A 19,152-nucleotide genomic window follows, 5' to 3' on the forward strand; every position below is an offset into this window, starting at 1 on the left:
GGGTATATATATATGATAAAAATACAATAGGTATAAATTGGCTTTTTTCACTTTTTTTATTTTTTATTTATATCAAGTTCAGTATCAAACATAATATAAATAATACGATCATTAGTTTCATATTGCACCAAACTCTGTGACTAATCTAACCAGTACTATCCTATGACTAGTTATCTTATTTGACTAAAATAATCAAGTACTGTACGAATTGCCAAACGAAATCTTATATCAAGTTTTGGTTGTTATTTATTATAAAATTTAAAAGTTTTGTATAATTCTATGTGGGTCCAGAATTACAATCACCTATTGATCGGAATGCCTAATAAGAGGAATCCGAACCCTCTTTCTCTTCGGTCTCTCTCTCCTCTGATTTCAGTAGCTGCCGAATCCTGAACGCTTTGAAAACCCAGATTCCATCTCGGTTCTGTTCAGTCATGGGCTCCGGTATCTCTCTCTCGTCACGAAAGTCTTTCTTGTGATTAGGGTTTCTAAAGAGTATTGAAGGATGTGAGTGAATGCCGCATTCTCTATGTATAATAATAGCATTGCGTGTTGTTTGTGTGTTTGTATGCAGATGCTGATATGGAGGATTACGGATTCGAGTACTCGGATGAGGAACCTGAGGAACAGGACGTCGACATTGAGAACCAATATTACAACTCTAAAGGTACGATTAGCTTTCAGTTATCTTCCCAGCCTTTTCTCTTTTTGTACTGAATGGGTTTTGGTTTTATTTTCCTCACTTTTTTTTGTTAAAAAAAAATTTAGGTTTGGTTGAGACAGATCCAGAAGGAGCACTTTCGGGATTCGATGAAGTTGTTCGCATGGAGCCTGAGAAGGCCGAGTGGTGATTAACCGAAATAACTTTGTGCTCTAAAATGTTAATGAGTTTTGGTAGCCCTAGGATTTTAAATTCTTCGTTGCTATTCGCACTTTTCGTTTTCTGGGTTTTTTTTTTTTTTTTAGAGGAAATGAGTTGGGATTCCGTGAGAAATCGGCATAATCTTGAGTGTTTGGGTGAGAAGGAGAAAATGAGCTATCATTCGTATCAATCCTCTGGTTGTCTTAATTTTTAAAATATTTTTTTTTTTGTGTTCCCTTCTCGTTTTCTATCACAATACCGTCTCCATTTAATTGTGAATGAAGTATGATGCTGGAACCGATGGCAACTTAATGAATTTACTTCTATCATTTAGGTAGCTACTTTTCTGCCTATGGGAGAAAGCTTTGTCTTACAAAACTATGCAATTTCAATTCAGCTCACAACGTATGATCTGGGAGGGAATTGGGGCAATATAGAATAACATGATGAATCATGTTCGACTCCATATCAGTGGTTATTGTGGCACCTTAATACTAAACTGGATAAAGTGTGGTAAAACAAATTTGATGAAATTAAACAATATTCAACTCAATATCATTTTGTTATTGGTTATGGCAGTTTGACATTGGAATTCCCTATGATGTATTTTATTTCTGGTTGCTTTTGTGGGTTCATGAAGTCTTAAAACAATAACAGTTGGCGGTTTGACATTGGAATTCCCTATGATGTATTTTATTTCTGGTTGCTTTTGCGGGTTCATGAAGTCTTAAAACAATAACCGTTGAACTTGAGTTAAGAGTTGACCTGGTGGTTTAGAGCTCCTTGCATCCATCAATTTGCACCTATATCCGTTCATGCTCCTTATTTTGTGAATGTACACTAGCCATATAAAAAGATGTCTTGTTTATGGTGAATATGTGCATTATAAGCTTTATGCTCATGTCTTTCCTTTTCCAATACTCTTGAAATCCTATCTTTTATAATTTAATTTGTTACCAGGGGGTTAAATTTTGTACCCTAATCACTTGTGTACTTTGTTGGCTTTCCTACTAAATTCAGTGGTAATTTTTTCGTTTATTTGTTTAAGTTGGTGGAAGTTTGTGGTGAGTAATAGGCAGAGGGTGAGATTCTGGAGGTTAGTTGGCTGGGGGAAGCTCCCTGCAAATGCTGATTCCTAGGTTACATTCACCTTCTAGAAATCACCAAGAATATTTTTAGTTTTATTGCTCCCACTTCTTACATCTATGCTCGTCAACCCAACTTTGCCTCTTGGCTGTATTGTAAGGTGTGCAGATTCTGTTTATTTTCCTTATAATTTGAAGGTCAGTGGTAATCTACAGTTTGAAGGTGGAAGAGTTTATTTCGCTGTTAGAAAAGTGGAAGAGGGTTCGTCTGTTCCTTCCAGAACATGTTTTATGAGTTGAAATTTTGATTGTTCAGGGTGGTTTACATTCAAATCTTATGGTAGTTCTTTTTGCAATAGATTGGCTTCCTTGAGTTTTTTTGCGTAGTTTAGTATTAGCAATATGCCAGTTAACTTTAGGCGGTAAACAATGTGTTGGTTAATTTTTGGAACATAAAAGGAAAATTTCTTAGTATTTCAAGCGGGTTTGTGTGGAAGATAGCGTTGTGGGCATCCGCTTCTGCATGTCTCAGGAGGAATTTTTTGTTTCTGCATCTGTTTTGTAGATGTCATGGCAGTGTTGTTAAGTTGTTTGTTTTTTGACGTTTTGCTATCAGGCGTTAGAGTGTTTTTGTTTTATTGTAATTTTTGTGTGAATTTGTGTTTAATGTTTTTGTACATAGCTTTTGATATTAAAAGTTTCTTGTTCTTCTTCTTCTAGTTAATAATAATTGTAGTAGTAATCATAAAATTAATATGTTGTAGGGGATTTAAAGCCTTGAAGCAAACCGTGAAGCTCTATTATCGTCTGGGGAGGTATAAAGAAATGATGGATGCATACAGGGTGATGTTGACATACATCAAATCAGCAGTAACAAGGAATTATAGTGAAAAATGTATAAACAACATTATGGATTTTGTTTCTGGTTCAGCTAGTCAGAACTTTGGTCTCCTGCAAGAGTTCTATCAGACCACTCTAAAGGCCCTTGAAGAGGCAAAGAATGAGGTCAGAATATAACCTTGTTTTATCATAAGTTTTTTCTTTCCAATTTGGTATGTGAATACAATATTCTGATGTCTTGGTGCAGAGACTTTGGTTTAAGACAAATCTTAAGCTTTGCAAAATTTGGTTTGATATGGGTGAATATGGGCGAATGAGTAAGGTAATCTGTTTGTTTGGATGACACCGTTTATCATCGTATTGTGCTCTGATTGTGATCTCGAAAGGCTGAGAGTAACCTGTGTTGAACTATTAGATTTTGAAGGAACTCCATAAATCCTGTCAAAAGGAAGATGGTACTGATGACCAAAAGAAAGGAAGTCAACTCCTAGAGGTTTACGCTATTGAGATTCAAATGTACACTGAGACTAAAAATAACAAAAAGCTTAAGGTAATAATCTTCCATGGATGACATGCATATTTAAACTCTGTATTTCGCTCTAACTCTATGTCATATGCATTTTTTGCTAGTCTGTGATGTAGGACTTGGATGAATTAAAGAACAAAGATATAAAGGTTAATTGAATTACTAATACCAGCATTGGCGATACTCATCACTGATTAAATTTCATTATTTACTTAAGCTTGAGTTGATCAGTTTTGGTTTTCAGGTGTTGTTTCACTTTTATATTTATTACAATAGCACAAGTGGGGGAATTGGTATTACTGTGTTAGCATATGTCTTGGTTTGTATGTATGATTCATCATTTGGTTTGACCTCAAGAGGTTTACGCGAATTGTCAACTTCTAGAGGTCAATTTCTTTGATTGTTTATGTGGAGTAGAGTGATTGGATTGGTAATGTATGGGACTCAATTGACTCCTCTCCCCCACAATATACCCAAGCGGCCCTTACCCAACCCTAAACCTAAAAGAATTGCATGTATAAACCTTCATATATCCATTTCTTCCAAATTCACCAATGTTCAAAAGTGTCCTAGCCAAGCACCACGTGCATATATAAAACAAAATTTTATATAGTCAAACGTTTACATGCACACTTTTGAAAGATTTTGTTTGTATCTCTCATGACCGTTAGTCAGTATTATCAACAAGTATGATTATAAAAGTTTCTCATGATGGTGTAACAACATATACATTTTGCTTAAGGGGAATGTAGCCCATTTAAAGTATAAGGGAAGAACACCTCACCATTGAATGAATTTTGATGGGAGAATATAATGGATTTTTGTAGCTTGTGTGCCACATTTTGTAAAAGGCTAACAACGCCACCTTACCATTGTCTTTGTAGGGAATAATTCATCCAGCAATTTACTTTTTACTATTTTCTATGTTCCTGTTTTCCGTTGTGATTTGGCAACATCTGACTCTAGATTGGATGCAGCAATTATACCAAAAAGCTCTTGCAATCAAGTCAGCAATACCTCATCCTAGGATCATGGGAATAATTCGTGAGTGTGGGGGTAAGATGCATATGGCTGAGCGTCAGTGGGCAGATGCAGCCACAGATTTTTTTGAAGCCTTTAAGAACTACGATGAAGCTGGGAACCAGAGGCGTATACAATGCTTGAAGTATGCTCTCCAGCGGCACATCTGTTTTCTTTCTATTTTTCTCATTCATTTAGACTTGTTAATAGGTGCCCATTTTGTCTGTGTGTCTCTCTCTCCCTCATGTATGTGTGTGTATAGAGTGTTGATAGCTTTAAAAAACAGAGGTCAGGCTATTAATTCTTATGTACTATAATCTATGAGGCGTATGAAACTTAGATTGTAAGGTAATAATGATGGAGTCTAGTTCATGAAATATCTGCCAGCTCAAGCATGCATCAGAAGTCAAATTTTATGTAATGCACTATCTATATTACTATTTGGATAATAAGTACCATAATTGGGATTTAAGACGATGAATCTTTATGCCAAGGGTATGTTTGACATTGTCGACAAATAACTGGTTTTAAAGTTTAAATTTATTATCCAACATGTAGCATGTTTGATGTGTCTCAGACAGGTGCCTTAGTACAGATGTAAATATAAATTTTTAGTGATATATGATGTGAAATATTCCTTAGGTTGAGATACTGCAGCCATCCATGACTTGATCTGGACTGGGTTATACAGTAGATTTAGTTTGTGGGAGTATTACACATTTTTTTACTAATTTTTCCATATTCAATGTGCATTGCTTGACAGGTACTTAGTTCTGGCTAATATGCTGATGGAGTCAGAAGTTAATCCATTTGATGGTCAAGAAGCAAAGCCGTAAGCTATAAAAACATTTTTTTTATATTTATTTTCAAGTTTTTGCATCTGCCTTTGTTCTTATGATTTCTCTTCCACAGGTATAAAAACGATCCTGAGATCTTGGCAATGACAAATCTGATTGCAGCGTATCAACGAAATGAGATACTGGAGTTTGAGAAAATTCTTAAGGTGTTATTCTTCACTAACCTGATGTTACGTGAATAGTTAACCTTTCCTAAGTGTTTGTGTGTTTCTTTCACTTTCCTTTGTCTCTTTCTTCACATAGTTGAGTTTGTATTTGTACTTTCTCAGAGTAACAGGAGGACAATTATGGATGATCCATTCATTCGAAACTATATTGAAGATCTGTTGAAGAATGTTAGGACACAAGTGCTGCTCAAACTTATCAAGCCGTACACGAGAATTCGGATTCCCTTCATATCAAAGGTGATCCATAGGGTTCTGTCTTGCCGTATTTGTTTTCTATTGCCTTGATGTGCTTGTTTAACTATTCACAAATACTTGATGGGTTTTATTTTAAACTTTAATTTATGCATTTTTCCAATACGGCCACTGCTGCTACCATTATTAACTTCCTCATATCACCTGTAAACTTACTAAAGTTTGTTGATGTTCAGGAACTTAATGTTCCGGAGAAAGATGTGGAGCAACTTTTGGTTTCACTTATATTGGATAACCGAATTGATGGACATATTGATCAGGTGAACCGGCTCTTAGAGCGTGGTGACAGGTCTGTTTCCTTGACTCGGTACTTTTTAATTCTTAATCCATGCATAATGGATCATGGTAGATGTTACTGCTTTCTCTTATCAATTACCTCTGATTCATTTGTGAACATTGTGTAGGTCAAAGGGAATGAAGAAGTATGCTGCCGTAGATAAATGGAACACTCAGCTAAGGTCTCTTTACCAAACTATCAGTAACCGAGTATATTGAGAATGGCATATATCGTTTATGATCTGTACTGTGCCTTATGTTCTGAATTGAGCTCCAACTTTTACCCCTTTCGGAGGACAAAATGCTGGATGAGCTGTGAATAGACTTGATTTTTGAGCTTGATAACTTCATGCATAAGCTGCTGATTTATTGAGCAGTATATTCTCAAGTATTTGGAGTAAGTAGAGCCCTTTTTCGACGTTCAATTTAGGAGGGTTGTTTAATGGGTGCTATTGCGTCACTTTGAAATCGGTAATGGCTTCATTTTTAAGTACATGCTTGCAGCTTTAGGCTTATGGGTTACAATACTTTTGGCTTGTATTCAGAAATACCACAAAAACGAAGCGGTCCCTCCGTAACCGGTCATCCATAATATCAAATAAATCATTTTCTTCTTTGATAAATTTACTATGGGCTATAGTCACGGTGATCCTCCTATTCAACTACTTCAACAATTTTGGAACAAAATTCCAATTGAAATGAAATCGTTAGGATAAATTAGGATAAATTAATGCAATTTTGGAGGACTCAATGAAAGGACGTCAATTCAAATCTTGGATTTTCGAATTGAGAGAGATTGAGAGAGATCCGGTATTCTCACCATTTCTTAGATTCATAAACCAAATTCAATTCAATGGGATCTTTTATTCACATTTTTTTCCATCAAGAACGTTTTATAAAACTCTTGGACTCCTGAATTTGGAGTATCCTACTTTCACGCAATTCACATTTACAGGTTTCAGCAAGCAATCAAAATTTCACGATCAAGGGTGTAGTACTATTTGTAGTAGTGGTCCTTATGTGGCAATTCTGCCAAGATCTCTTCTTTAGTTGGGGGAAGAATTCGCATGAATCGGATATTTTGAGGAACATATCGAGAGAGAATTGGTTAGACAATGTGTGGTTGTTAAACAAGGATAGGTTTTTTTTAGCAAGGTACATAAAGACTAAAAATTATAGTTTTTATAGGGATATGTCATCTCTAGAAGTTGCACTTGTATTTTTGGGGCTTTGCCTATAATAACTGAGAAAAGGACTTCCTTTCTAAGACCAACTCCAACCCAAGTGCTAAAACCTATTTTCCCCCCTCCATTCCCCCCCAATCCATTCCAACCCAAGTGGAAAATTGGACCTAAAACCTAAAACCTAAAACAAAGCCAGAAACAGCTCAGGATTTAGCCCAGAAAATGATGTGGGCACCACTAGCGGGACCCCACCCACGTGGGCATGTCCCCTAGGATTAATTGAATCCAACGGCTGAGATCGAATATAATCAAATCTAACAGTAAAAAAAAAAGATCTAACGACCCAAATTTAACAAACGGCTAAAATAATTAAAAAAATTATTTAACTCAGAATTCACCCAAATTTAGTGATTTTTCAATATTTATTGGAATCTAAATATTTTTAGGTTAAAATGTTCATAAAATTAAATTAGGATAGTGTACATAATTTTTTTTTAATTTTACTTAAAAGAAAAAATTAGTCTAAATTTATTCTTTAATAATTTTGGACTAAAAAAATTTAAGCCATAAGGGTGGAAGCAGAAAAGTTGATTCTAGGTTAAAACCTAAATTTTCTGGGCTAAAAATTTTAGGTTTTAAGCTAAGGATTGGAGATGGTCTAAATGATCCCCAATATTTAAAAAGGAGTCCCTATGTTTTCAATTTCAGTTGGAGACAAGTTAGAATGCAAGTCTTCTTTTTTCTTAACCTAACATAAATTGATTGGTGGAATGATGCTGGACTTGCACATGAAAATTTAATAAGAATGGGGTTTGGTTTAATATGGCTTAGGAATGAGGATAATTTTTTTTATTGAAGATTTTTTGAATGCTGGTTCACCATGATTGCTCCACTATACAATACATTATAAATTTATATAGATGAATATGGTGGTTCGAGCCTCGGTGGAAGTACCATCACAAGAAAGGATGGGACAATATGGTCTGGTCCTTTCGTTGACCGTAACAAGTGAGTCAAGAATGTAATAGGATGACTTTCCATTGTTTCATAGAGAATTGGGAGACGGTAAGGATTAGATCAAAATCAAATGTTAAAAGTGGTGTGATAAAGAAGGAAAGAAATATGATGTGTGATAGAAGACTGTGTTAGTTGTGAGAGATGTGAATCCGCATGTCTGACGAATTTCTTGAGTGTTCAAGTTTATTTATGGCATGAAACAACTCGGACTATGGGTTTGGCTTAGTAATACGTTCCAAAAAACCCTACTTGAATACATTTGATTTGATCGGATGGTAGGACATAAATTGAGAGAATTTGCACCTACTCGAAATGTATCAGCCCATCCCTAAAAATTATGATTTTTTATAACTTTAATAAGTGAATTTACGAAAATGCCATTTAATAGGTGATCAATCAGAAACAGAAGAAAGGAGGGGAAAGGAGAGAAGAAAAGGGGGGGGGGGGGACACGGGTTGGCTCATGTAACCCGTCGGGCACCATCCACACCGCTGCCTTCCCGACACTTTTCCGTTAGTTTTCCAGCGATCTAACCCTCACCACCACCTAAAAACTAATCCTTATCTTCCCTTCTTCCATTTCCAACCAAGTTTTATTAGGTTTAAGCTTGAATTCGAGTAGAACGAAACCTGTGGGTTTCGTGAGTGCCATGGCGAAATCCAACGATTATGAAGTTAACCCGGAAAATTACCACCACCACTAGGCTCCCCTCAACCCTAGGAACAAAGCCTAAGCAATGTTTAAGGCGTTGGATTGAGTTTGGAGGTCGAATCGAACACACCCAAGTTTAGGGTTCCGTACGGTTCGAGAAAAATTGGGGTTTTTCCCGGCCAAATTGGCCTTAATCACAGGTATGAAAGTTACTCCACTCATTGAGATCTTCATCCTTGTAAAATTTGATAATTTTTAGAAATAGTTGAATTTTCCGACGAGCCGAGGCGGCCAACCGCCACTGCTGGCGGTGCGTGGCCAGTGGATCGCCGATGCTATTTTACATTAAATCGATATCTTGATCTTAGATTTGATATCTGTATGTTGTGATTTGATTATTGTGAACCTAGTTTGATTACGATACGTTACTTGGTAAAAATATGAATCGACAATCCGGCCGTTGGATTGTCACTAGACTTTATTATGTTATAGTATGTAAAATTTGAGGACCATAGAAACTTATGGATTAGGAATTCTACTTACGGATCTTCCTGAATTGGATTTGTAAGTTGATAAAATAAAACGTTAACCGCCACTTGTATTTGTAATTGGCGGAGATCCAATCGTTGGATTGTAATGAAACTTTAGGATGTTGTTCTATAAGCATAATGTGGATCTTTGGAAGTAAGGGATTAGAAATCCGTGATGCAGATGTTCTGGATCGAATTACGTAGGGATGTGTTTTATGTAAGTTACATATTCTGTCGATAAGATTTTTGAGACATGATTTGATAATTGTTCTAGGTGCCGATTGTTCATGGCGCCTTGATGTGTGTGCTAGGGAGTAGCACATAATCCAGGTGACTGGGCTTTTGGTTTTCAATATATGTATATATGCTTTACGTTTTTCCCAGAAAATTGATTTAAATGATTTTGCATTTTAAATGCCATGTCAATTGTTTTATATTTTAGAATATGCAGTAGTAGTTATGTATGTTAGTATTTGACGCTGCGAATGCTCAGGTAAGTTCTAGGTGAGTAAATGTTGATGATAGAGATTGCAGTGTATATGATTGTGATGAGATGCATTTAGTGCTCATTATCCTGCACCCTGGTGCTAGTGCTCCCGCATATGGCCAGGGCATAGTCCTTCACGTGATGTTCACCTCCCGCTGATAGGAGCATATTTATGCAACTTAGTTAGCTTGTTTTCTTGCATTTTCATAGCTAGTTTCTACTTATTATAGTGTTTTAAGCTATTTTCGTGTGTTTGTAGGTCCAAATGACAAAGTTGGCAAGAAAGTGCATTTTGGATCATTTTAGAGTAGTTTTGGTCTGTAATGGATAACTTACATATGGAGCAAGTTGGATGGACGAATTTGAAGACCAAAGATGTCAAGGAATGTGCTAAAGAGTTGAAGAAATAAATCTAAGACAAAGAAGATAAGGAATCAGCTCAAAAGAAGGAACATTATCTAACCTTATCTTATTAAAACAAACCTTATCTTATCTTATCCTAATCTTAACATACCTTAATTCCAGTTGCAAGGTGGGATCAATTGCACATTAAAGGGTGGTTTGGGAGTGAGGTGCTTAAAAAAAAAGCATCCATGAAAAAAAGCTGTAAGGGTTTTAGGTGTTTGGTAAATTGAAAAAAAAAAGGCTTATTTTAGAAGCTGCTGTGAGAATAAGCTGAAATCAAAGGAAAAAGCTGAAGCTGCTATTTGCAGCTTTGGAAAACTGGCTTTTTTTCAAAGCACACGGAGCTACAGTACTCCTTTAATGAAAAAACCCATTATCATACTGTTTTTTTTTTTCCAAAAGCACTTTTACAAAAAAGTTTACCAAACACTCTGCTGATTTATTTCATAGCCGCTTATTCTCACAGCACAGCCGCTTATTCTCACAGCAGCTTTTTTCAAAGCACAGCAATACCAAACCAGCTCTAAATCACCTAAATACCCCTTTCTAGAAGCCTTATCACCTGCACTAGATTGGTGCAGCACCTTTTATTGCTTTTCTTCTAAAAATCTGCCAGATAATCCATTCTAGAAGCTTTGGCAGAATTTCCTAGTCCTTTTTCCCTAAGATTGTGTAATCCTTTTCCTCCACTACTTTGCGCAAAACCCTAGCCTATAAATACATATTTTCTGCCACAATTCAAACGACCACCCCTATATTCATTCTACACCACAATTCAAGCCAATTTCTCAGAAACTCATCAATTAACGCAGCAAGGAAGGAAGAAGGAGCTTTGTGTCGTGGCTTGCAATCCAAGGAGGGTTCGAATCTGCCATTGGAGTTGCTGGGACATTCCTGGTTCTTTCTATCTTTAAAGTTGTTTCAATGTTGGTTTTAATGTTTATTTCAGTTTCTAAAGACATGTGGAACTAATTTCTTATTAGTTAGAGGTGAATTTGAAGCCATGATTATATGCTTTATATCAATTGATTACATCCATTTATTGTTTCTTAAGTCTTGAATGTGATCTGCTTATCTGAGTTATTAAAACTTGTTTATGTATGTTGATTGAGGATGCATACTTAGTTTGCATGCATGAAATTGATGGTAGAGTATAAGGGAGCTTCACCAAATTGTTATGAACTTATATTCACAAGTAGTGGAAGTCACTAGTCATGATTGTGTTAAGTAAATCCTTGGCAGGAGTATCATGCTTTTCATAGTTACAAATGCTTCGTCAATGCTTATGGTTTTCAAAGAACTTAATGACCTTTGATATGTTTTCTATCATGCTTTTCATAGTTAGGGGACTTGAGAAGGATAATTTGGTTGTGATGCGTATCTCGTCCAATTCAATGAAATAAGGAAAATCTGATGCTTAATTTGTGCTATCACAGTTAACTTGGGGTGTTGTCATTCATGGTTTAAAGGAATAATAACTGGAAATTGGTTTGTTTGCATATGTCATGTGTGGAGAAGGATCTTTTAACTAGCCTATTTCACCATTCAATTCACCTGATTTCATACATAGTTTGCTTTAGTTTTACAATCTGTTTAGTTTGGTTAAATTTCGTCAAAATCAATCCCCCTTTTAATTAAGTGTCTTAGATTAGTTAGAAAAGTGTTTAAATCTGTCCAATTTAGTGTTTTGAGTCTTGTTAGTTTAGAATTCATCCAAAGTCATCCTTAGTGTTAGTTTGGAGTCAGTTTGCTTGTTTTGTGCTGTTTTAAGTCATTTCAGTCAGTTTTAAGTTTATAGAGTCTAGTTTAGTGTTTAGTGTTTTTGAGTCTTATTTGTGTTGATTAGCATCCCTAGTAAATCCCAGGTCTAGAACGATCCATACTTACATATTTGCTACAATTGTCAACAATAGGGTTTAATTTGTGTGTCAAGTTAATTTTCACATCAATTCCCAAGCGTAACCAACGCACGTTTGTTTTATACCACAAATGCTTAAAACAGTGCAAATACACTCTAAATAGTGTACTTTTTAACACCAAATAAGCATTTGACCTTTTGAGATCTCATTCTTAACGTCTTATTAACGTATTATATGTGTTTATTTGCTTAAGTTCCAAAGTGTATCCAACGCACGCTCATTTTATCCCACGAATGTTTAAAGCAGTGCAAGCACACTCCAAATAGTGTACTTTTGACACCAAATAAGCATTTGATTTTTTGAGAACTCATTCTTAATGTCTTATTAGCGTATTATATGTGTTTATTTTCTTAAGTTCCAAAGCGTATCCAGCGCACGCTCGTTTTATCCAATGAATGCTTAAAACAATGCAAATACACTCCAAATAGTGTACTTTTGACACCCAATAAGCATTTCATCTTATGAGAACTCATTCATAAAGTCTTATTACCATATTGTACGTGTTTATTTGCTTAAGTTGCAAAGCTTGTCAAACGCACGCTCTTTTAATCCCGCGAATGCTTAAAATAGCGCAAATACACTCCAAATAGTGTACTTTTGACACCAAATAAGCATTTGATGTTTTGAGAACTCATTCTTATCATCTTATTTGCATATTATATGGGCTTATTTACTTAAGTTCCAAAGCGTGTCAAACGCACGCTCGTTTTAAAGCATGAATGCTTATAACAGTGTAAATACAAACCAAATAGTGTACTTTTAACACCAAATAAGCATTTGATAACTAATTCTTAACGTCTTATGAGCGTACTATATGTGTTTATTTGCTTAAGCTCCAAAGTGTGTCAAACGCACTCTCGTTTTATACCATGAATTCTTAACATAGTGCAAATACACTCCAAATAGTGTACTTTTGACACCAAATAAGCATTTAATCTTATGAGAACACATTTGTAACGTCTTATTAGCATATTATATGTGTTTATTTGCTTAAGTTCCAAAGCGTATCCAACGCACGCTCATTTTATACCACGAATGATTAAAACAGTGCAAATACACTCCAAATAGTGTACTTTTAACACCAAATAAGCATTTGACCTTTTGAGATCTCATTCTTAACGTCTTATTAAGAAATTACATGTGTTTATTTGCTTAAGTTCCAAAACGTATCCAACGCACGTTCGTTTTATAGCACGAATGCTTAAAACAGTGCAAATACACTCCAAATAGTGTACTTTTGATACCAAATAAGGATTTGACCATTTGAGATCTCATTCTTAATGTCTTATTAAGAAATTATATGTGTTTATTTGCTTAAGTTTCAAAGCGTATCCAATGCACGCTCATTTTATACCACGAATGCTTAAAACAGTGCAAATACACTCCAAATAGTGTACTTTTAACACCAAATAAGCATTTGACCTTTTGAGATCTCATTCTTAACGTCTTATTAACAAATTACATGTGTTTATTTGCTTAAGTTCCAAAGCGTATCCAACGCACACTTGTTTTATCCCACGAATGTTTAAAATAGTGCAAACACACACCAAATAGTGTATTTTTGATACCAAATAAGCATTTGATCTTTTGAGAACTCATTCTTAATGTCTTATTAGCATATTATATGTGTTTATTTGCTTAAGTTCCATAGCGTATCCAACGCACGCTCGTTTTATCCAATGAATGCTTAAAAAAGTGCAAATACACTCCACATAGTGTAATTTTGACACCAACTAAGCATTTCATCTTTTGAGAACTCATTCATAACATCTCATTAGCATATTGTATGTGTTTATTTTCTTAAGTTTCAAAGCTTGTCAAAAGCACGCTCTTTCAATCCCGTGAATGCAAAAAACAACATAAATACACTCCAAATAGTGCAATTTTGACACCAAATAAGCATTTGATGTCTTGAGAACTCATTGTTAACTTCTTATGAGTGTACTATACATGTTTAGTAGCTTAAGTTCCAAAGCCTATAAAACGCACACTCGTTTTATACCATGAATGCTTAAAATAGTGCAAATACACTCCAAATAGTGTACTTTCAACACCAAATAAGCATTTGACCTTTTGATAACTGATTCTTAACGTCTTATTAACGTATTATATGTGTTTATTTGCTTAAGTTCCGAAGTGTATCCAACGCACGCTCGTTTTATCCCACGAATGCTTAAAACAGTGCAAACACACTCCAAATAGTGTACTTTAGACACCAAACCAGCATTTGACCTTTTGAGATCTCATTCTTAATGTCTTATTAACGTATTATATGTGTTTATTTACTTACGTTTCAAAGTGTATCGAACGCACGCTCGTTTTATCAAATGAATGCTTAAAACAGTGCAAATACACTCCAAATAGTGTACTTTTGACACCAAAAAAGCATTTGATCTTTTGAGAACTCATTCTTAACGTCTTCTTAGCGTATTATACATGTTTATGTGCTTAATTTCCAAAGCGTACCAAATGCACGCTCGTTTTATCCAATGAATGCTTAAAACAGTGCAAATACACTCCAAATAGTGTACTTTTGACACCAACTAAGCATTTCATCTTATGAGAACTCATTCATAACATCTTATTAGTGTATTGTATGTGTTTATGTGCTTAAGTTGCAAAGCTTGTCAAACGCACGCTCTTTTAATCCAGCAAATGCTTAAAACAACGGAAATACACTCCAAATAGTGTACTTTTGACACCAAATAAGCATTTGATGTTTTGAGAACTCATTCTTAACATCTTATGAGCGTAATACACATATTTAGTTGCTTAAGTTCCAAAGCCTGTAAAACGAACACTCGTTTTATACCACGAATGATAAAAACAGGGCAAATGCACTCCAAGTAGTGTACTTTCAAGATCAAATAAACATTTGACCTTTTGATAACTCATTCTTAACGTCTTATTAAAGTATTATATGTGTTTATTTGCTTAAGTTCTAAAGCGTATCCAACGCACACTCGTTTTATCCAATGAATGCTTGAAATAGTGCAAATACACTCCAAATAGTGTACTTTTGACACCAAAAAAGCATTTGATCTTTTGAGAAATCATTCTTAACATCTTATTAGTGTATTATACATGTTTATTTTCTTAGGTTCCAAAGCGTATCCAACGCACGCTCGTTTTATCCAATGAATGCTTGAAACAGTGCAAATACACTCCAAATAGTGTACTTTTGACACGAACTAAGCATTTCTTCTTATGATAACTCATTCATAACATCTTATTAGTGTATTGTATGTGTTTATGTACTTAAGTTGTAAAGCTTTCAAACTCACGCTCTTTTAATCCATCGAATGTTTAAAACAGCGCAAATACATTCCAAATAGTGTACTTTTGACACCAAATAAGCATTTGATGTCTTGAGAACTCATTCTTAACATCTTTTGAGCGTACTATACATGTTCAGTTGCTTAAGTTCCAAACCCTGTAAAACAAACACTCATTTTATACCACGAAAGATAAAAACAGTGAAAATGCACTCCAAGTAATGTACTTTCAACACCAAATAAGCATTTGACCTTTTGGTAACTCATTCTTAACGTTTTATTACTGTATTGTATGTGTTTATATGCTTAAGTTCAAAAGCGTATACAACACGCTCGTTTTATCCCACGAATGCTTAAAACAGTGCAAACACACTCCAAATATTGTACTTTAGACACCAAATAATCATTTGACCTTTTGAGATCTCATTGTTAACATCTTATTAACGTATTATATATGCTTATTTGCTAAAGTTCCAAAGCATATCCAAATGCACGTTCATTTTATACCACAAATGCTTAAAACAGTGCAAATACGCTCCAAATAGTGTACTTTTGAAACCAAATAAGCATTTGGCCTTTTAAGATCTCATTCTTAACGTCTTGTTCACGTATTATATGTGTTTATTTACTTAAGTTCCCAACTGTATCCAACGCACGCTCGTTTTATCCCACGAATGTTTAAAACAGTGAAAACACACTCCAAATAGTGTACTTTTGACCCAAAATAAGCAGTTGGGTTTTTGAGAACTCATTCTTAACATCTTAATAGCGTATTATATGTGTTTATCTGCTTAAGTTCCAAAGTGTATCCAACGCACGCTCGTTTTGTATGTATGGGTTTTTGAGAACTCATGCATAACATCTTATTAGCGTATTGTATGTGTTTATTTGCTTATGTTGCAAAGCTTGTCAAATGCACGCTCTTTTAATCCAGTGAAAGTTTAAAACAACGCAAATACACTCCAAATAGTGTACTTTTGACACCAAATAAGCATTTGTGTTTTGAGAACTCATTCTTAACGTCTTATGGGCATACTATACGTGTTTAGTTGTTTAAGTTCCAAAGCCTGTAAAACGCACACTCGTTTTATACCACGAATGCTTAAAACAGTGCAAATGCACTCCAAGTAGTGTACTTTCAACACTAAATAAGCATTTGACCTTTTGATAACTCATTCTTAACGTCTTAGTAACGTATTATTTATTTTTATTTGCTTAAGTTCCAAAGCGTATCCAACGCACACTCGTCTTATCCCACGAATGTTTAAAACAGTGCAAACACATTCCAAATAATGTACTTTTGACCCCAACTAAGCATTTGACTTTTTGAGAACTCATTCTTAATGTCTCATTAGCATATTATATGTGTTTATTTGCTTAAGTTCCAAAGCGTTTCCAACGCACGCTCGTTTTATCTAATGAATGCGTAAAACAGTGCAAATACACTCAAAATAATGTACTTTCAACACCAACTAAGCATTTCATCTTATGGGAGAACACATTCATAACATCTTATTAGCGTATTGTATGTGTTTATTTTCTTAAGTTGCAAAGCGTGTGAAACGCACACTCGTTTAATCCAGCGAATGCTTAAAACAATGCAAATACACTCCAAATAGTGTACTTTTGACACCAAACAAGAATTTGCTGTTTTGAGAACTCATTCTTAACGTCTTATGAGCGTACTATACGTGTTTTGTTGCTTAAGTTCCAAATCCGGTAAAACGCACACTCGTTTTATTCCACGAATGATTAAAATAATGCAAATGCACTCCAAGTAGTGTACTTTCAACACCTAATAAGCATTTGACCTTTTGATAACTCATTCTTAACGTCTTATTAACGTATTATATGTGTTTATTTTCTTAAGTTCCAAAGTGTATCCAACGCACGCTCGTTTTATCCCACGAATGTTTAAAACAGTGCAAAAACACTCCAAATAGTGTACTTTTGACCCAAAATAAGCATTTGGCTATTTGAGAACTCATTCTTAACATCTTATTAGTGTATTTTATGTGTTTATTTGCTTAAGTTCCAAAGCGTACCCAACGCACGCTCGTTTTATCATCTTATTTGGGTACCAAACAAGCATTTGCTGTTTTGAGAACTCATTCTTAATGTCTTATGAGCGTACTATACATGTTTTGTTGCTTAAGTTCCAAAGCTTGTAAAACGCACACTCGTTTTATACCACGAATGATTAAAACAATGCAAATGCACTCCAAGTAGTGTACTTTCAGCACCTAATAAGCATTTGACCTTTTGATAACTCATTCTTAACGTCTTATTAACGTATTATATGTGTTTATTTTCTTAAGTTCCAAAGTGTATCCAACGCATGCTTGTTTTATCCCACGAATGTTTAAAACAGTGCAAAAACACTCCAAATAGTGTACTTCTGACCCAAAATAAGCATTTGGCTTTTTGAGAACTCATTCTTAACATCTTATTAGTGTATTTTATGTGTTTATTTTCTTAAGTTCCAAAGTGTATCCAACGCACGCTCGTTTTATCCCTTGAATGTTTAAAATAGTGCAAAAACACTCCAAATAGTGTACTTTTGACCCAAAATAAGCATTTGGCTTTTTGAGAACTCATTCTTAACATCTTATTAGTGTATTTTATGTGTTTATTTGCTTAAGTTCCAAAGCGTATCCAACGCACGCTCGTTTTATCCAATGAACTCTTAAAACAGTGCAAATACATTCCAAACAGTGTAGTTTTTACACCAACTAAGCATTTCATCTTATCATAACTCATTCATAACGTCGTGTTAGCATATTGTACGTGTTTATTTGCTTAAGTTGCAATGCTTCTCAAACGCACGCTACTTTAATCCAGCGAATGATTAAAACAGCGCAAATTCACTCTAAATAGTGTATCTTTTGACACCAAATAAGCATTTGATGTTTTGAGAACTCATTCTTATCATCTTATTTGCATATTATATGTACTTATTTAGTTGAGTTCCAAAGCGTATCAAACACATGCTCGTTTCGAAGCACGAATGCATAAAATAGTGCAAATACACTCCAAATAGTGTACTTTTGATACAAAATAAGCATTTGATATTTTGAGAATCCATTCTTATCATCTTATTTGCGTATTATATGTGCTTATTTACTTAAGTTCCAAAGCGTATCAAACACACACTCGTTTTAAAGCACGAATGCTTAAAACAGTGCAAATACACTCCAAATAGTGTACTTTTGATACAAAATAAGCATTTGATCTCTTGAGAACTCATTCTTAACGTCTTATGAGCGTACTATATGTGTTTATTTGTTGAAGTTCCAAAATGTGTGGAACGCACGCTCGTTTTATACCACGAATGCTTAAAACAGTGCAAATACACTCCAAATAGTGTACTTCGAACACCAAATAAGCATTTGATCTTATGAGACCACATTCGTAACGTCTTATTAGCATATTATATGTGTTTATTTGCTTAAGTTCCAAAGCGTATCCAAAGCACACCCTTTTTATCCCACGAATGTTTAAAACAGTGCAAAAGCACTTCAAATAGTGTACTTTCGACACCAAATAAGCATTTTATCTTTTGAGACCTCATTCTTAACGTCTTATTAGCGTATTATGTGTTTATTTGCTTAAGTTCCAAATCATATCCAACGCACTCTCGTTTTATCCAATGAATGCTTAAGACAGTGCAAATACATTCCAAATAGTATACTTTTGACACCAACTAAGCATTTCATCTTATCAGAACTCATTCATAACATCTTATTAGTGTATTGTATGTGTTTCTTTGCTTAAGTTGCAAAGCTTGTCAAACACACGC

At 34.8% G+C, this 19,152-nt stretch overlaps 1 protein-coding gene across 1 annotated transcript; it reads left to right on the plus strand.

The window, feature by feature from the left end:
- Positions 1-277: 277 nt before the first annotated feature.
- On the plus strand, positions 278-6,508 carry LOC126588302 (COP9 signalosome complex subunit 2). The gene is made up of 12 exons (XM_050253377.1): positions 278-444; positions 575-667; positions 769-847; positions 2,712-2,952; positions 3,035-3,109; positions 3,203-3,337; positions 4,291-4,478; positions 5,097-5,165; positions 5,246-5,336; positions 5,460-5,594; positions 5,786-5,898; positions 6,014-6,508. The coding sequence occupies exons 1-12, from the start codon at positions 435-437 to the stop codon at positions 6,102-6,104; spliced, it is 1,320 nt and encodes a 439-aa protein (XP_050109334.1). The 5' UTR covers positions 278-434; the 3' UTR covers positions 6,105-6,508.
- The last annotated feature ends 12,644 nt before the right edge of the window (positions 6,509-19,152 follow it).

The sequence above is a fragment of the Malus sylvestris genome, chromosome 11, assembly GCF_916048215.2.
Source record: "Malus sylvestris chromosome 11, drMalSylv7.2, whole genome shotgun sequence".
NCBI classification, from domain to species: Eukaryota; Viridiplantae; Streptophyta; class Magnoliopsida; order Rosales; family Rosaceae; genus Malus; species Malus sylvestris.

Coding starts and splice junctions, on each gene's coding strand:
- LOC126588302 (XM_050253377.1), top strand. Junction 668..768: donor CCAATATTACAACTCTAAAG/GTACGATTAGCT, acceptor AAAAAAATTTAG/GTTTGGTTGAGACAGATCCA. Junction 848..2,711: donor GAGCCTGAGAAGGCCGAGTG/GTGATTAACCGA, acceptor AATATGTTGTAG/GGGATTTAAAGCCTTGAAGC.